The sequence below is a fragment of the Chelonoidis abingdonii genome, chromosome 1 (genome assembly GCF_003597395.2).
Source record: "Chelonoidis abingdonii isolate Lonesome George chromosome 1, CheloAbing_2.0, whole genome shotgun sequence".
Taxonomy (NCBI): domain Eukaryota; kingdom Metazoa; phylum Chordata; order Testudines; family Testudinidae; genus Chelonoidis; species Chelonoidis abingdonii.
Window position 1 is genome coordinate 372,018,352 of NC_133769.1, and position 3,258 is coordinate 372,021,609.

At 49.3% G+C, this 3,258-nt stretch overlaps 1 protein-coding gene across 1 annotated transcript; it reads left to right on the forward strand.

Annotated features, from left to right (window-relative positions):
* The first annotated feature begins 691 nt into the window (after positions 1-691).
* Positions 692-1,690, forward strand: LOC116825126 (olfactory receptor 52K1-like). Its single transcript, XM_032780869.2, has one exon. The coding sequence runs from the start codon at positions 692-694 to the stop codon at positions 1,688-1,690; it is 999 nt and encodes a 332-aa protein (XP_032636760.2).
* Positions 1,691-3,258: the final 1,568 nt, after the last annotated feature.

A 3,258-nucleotide genomic window follows, 5' to 3' on the forward strand; every position in this document is an offset into this window, starting at 1 on the left:
GGAAAAATTGCAATTTCAGGGATCCATCTACCAGCAATTAGAAAGGTGGCCACCCAGCGCAGTGTACACAGATTGATTCCCCAGTTCATCACATTGCAATAGCACAATAAGTACAAGTAAAAGGGTTTTTGTTGTTTTTTTTGTTGTGGTTGTTTTATAGCATATAGCAGCCTCCCCCATTCTCAAAGCCTGTCTTGGAAACTCCCTTTATATATGCTATATCCTGGGTGACAAACACTGAACACATAGCCAGGACATATTCTCCATCCCATATCTGAAGGATCTGAAAATTGCTTTTGTTTTGTCCAATACTGCGAATGAGCATTTGTTTCTCTTGAGGTGCTATCAGTGGGGCTTAGCTCTTTTCTCTGAGGTATGTTCTAGTTGGGAGTTTTCTCCCAGAACATGTCCTGGCAAAAGTTCTGTATTTTTCGACTCTCAGATTTTGAGCAACTGGATGAATGGGGAACTCCCTACAGAATGGATTTAGTAGGGTCATTATTCATAGCTATTTTCTCTGAAGAATGGAAATGTCATTTTTCAGTATGTCAATCTGCTTCTCCCAGGAGAACAGCCTCCACTAGTGCATAGAGTGTCTCATATTAATATTGTCTCTCCATTCAGGCATTTCTATTGTGACCATCACACCATACCCTGGGAACACACAGAAAGTCAGGGGAACATATAGTACATGCAGAAGACTCCCTTAAAACTCAGAGCTGGACACCTTCTCCCCTACTCCATGTCAGATTTCAACACAAGTGACTTCACCAACCCCTCCACCTTCATCCTGCTGGGCATTCCTGGCCTGGAGGGAGCCCATATCTGGATCGCCATCCCCTTCTGTGCAATGTACGCCATAGCTGTGCTGGGGAACTTCACCATCCTGTTCATCGTGAAGAGGGAGCCGAGCCTCCATGAGCCCATGTTCTATTTCCTCTGCATGCCGGCCGTCACTGACCTGGTCATGTCCACAACCACCTTGCCCAAAATGCTGAGCATCTTCTGGTTCAATTCCACGGAGATCAGCTTCAGTGTCTGTCTCACCCAGATGTACTTCCTTCACTGCTTCTCAGCGATGGAGTCTGGGATCCTCGTGGCCATGGCTTTCGATCGCTCTGTCGCCATCTGCCATCCCCTGAGATATTCCACCATCCTGACAAACTCTGTTGTGGCCAAGATAGGCCTGGCAGTGGTGCTGCGCTGTGGCATACTCACATTACCCTATCCCTTCCTAGCAAGGCGGTGGCCATATTGCAGAACCAACATTATCCCCCACTCCTATTGCGGGCATATAGCTGTGGTGAAGCTGGCCTGCGCTGACATCAGCATCAGTAGTTACTATGGACTGTTTGATCTTTTCTCTGTGAGTGGAATGGAGGTGTTTTTTATTGCCATGTCCTACACTCAGATCCTCCAGGCCATCTTCCGCCTCCCCACAAAAGATGCTCGGCTCAAAATTTTCAGGACCTGCATCTCTCATCTTTGTGCCATCTTAGCTTTGTACATCCCAGATTTCATGTCCTCTGTCATATTCTGGTTAGGTCACAATGTGGCACTGCATTTCCTTGTTCTCATTGCCAGTGTGTACCAGCTGGTGCCCCCTGTGCTACACCCCATCATTTATGGGGTGAGGACCAAACAGATCCGGGGCAGGCTGCTCCAGCCCTTTGCTCACAAAGGGACCTAAATATTTCGTCCTTGTGCTCTGGCTCTCAGATTGAGCTCTGTGCAGAGCTGGCTGGTGCATGATGCTGGAGCCTCTTCCCTGAATCACTTATTGGACAGTCAAAGTGAGATTAAACCCTGTCCTCTGCTTCCTGTGCTGTGCCAATGTGATGACTTGGGGAATCAGTCTATGCACACTACACTGAGTTACCACCTCTCTAATTGCTGGTAGCTGGATCCCTGGAATTAAAATCTTGCCTCATCTCTTCTGTCAAGTCTTGATCCCGCTGTGTGTCTTCTCCCCAAGGTCCTGCTCCTGTCACTTGCTCCTGTCTTCCCATCCCCTTGTAAGCTGCGACCCAGTCATCTCTAAAACCAGTGTGTTCCCACATCCTGTGGCAAGTCATTTAAGGACACTGGTGAGTGTTAACATTTGAATGTTTATTCTTAATTTCTTACTAACTCTGTGGTAAGAGAAACCCCATCAAGACTCCTAGGATCTATCTCAGCTCTGGGAGGGAGGTGGGGTATATTGTGATAAGGCAGATATATCTGGGGTCTAAATAAGAAGATCAGAAGGGCCATATCGGGTAAAACCGATGGCCCATGTAGCCCAGTATCCTGTTTTCTGACAGTGCCCAGTGCCAGGTGCTTCATAGGGAATGAATAGAATATGGCAATCAGCCTGTGATTCCTGTGGAGCAGCTCAGCAGAAGAGGGAAAAAGTCCTGAGCCTGGGCTGCCTCAGCTTCAGCTGGAAGGAGTTCAAGCCTCCAACCCCAGTAGGAGCCACTGGGGGAGGTGAGCAGACCAGAGTGCCACGGTTGGAGCGGCAGAAGAAGCCCTCCGTTCGGGCTCCCCCAAGCCCTAGCCGCAGCCACCGAGTGGAGGCAGAAGTTGCGAGGGGAGCAGGGGAAAGACGATCTGAGGAGAAAAAGCCCCCAACCCAACAGGAGCCACTGCAGGAGGAAGCCCTGAGCTCGGTTCTTGGTACTGTGGCAGGAGTTGTGGGGACATAGGGGAGAGGAAGGGACAGAAGTTTAGAGCTCAGCTTCTGGGCTGTTGCAGAACACAATTAAGCATGTACCACCCATATTTATGCGCTGCCGCTGAAGGTGGGTCTGATCTCCCCACCAAGATCAGCTGTACAGGGGAAGAACTACTACCATCCCTCCCCACAACCAACAGAATAGTGGCTAGGAGCCTCAGGATCTCAGCAGCACAGGAGATCAGATTTCACGAAGGACAGCTGATTTCTTGGTCCATGCCATGTTTTTCATGGCTGTGAAATTGGTAGAGCCCTACTTATTTCTGTCCCCTCCATCTTCCATACCGCTGCCACTCCTGGGTTGTTTATTTCACCTGACCTTGGATAAACCTCAGGAGGAGGTTTTTTTGGCTCCCTTCCCTGATCCTTTAGGGGCTTTTCTCTTCCCTCCATCTCCCTTTCCCTTTCTGGAGATACAGATGGGTTGTGCGTCACCACCAACATAGTCAACACACCAATGGTCTGCTCTCTTTGCCCATCTCTGTGGGCCACAGGTTGTAACGGGAGCCCAACCAGAGAGTCATCATAGATCCATGACACCG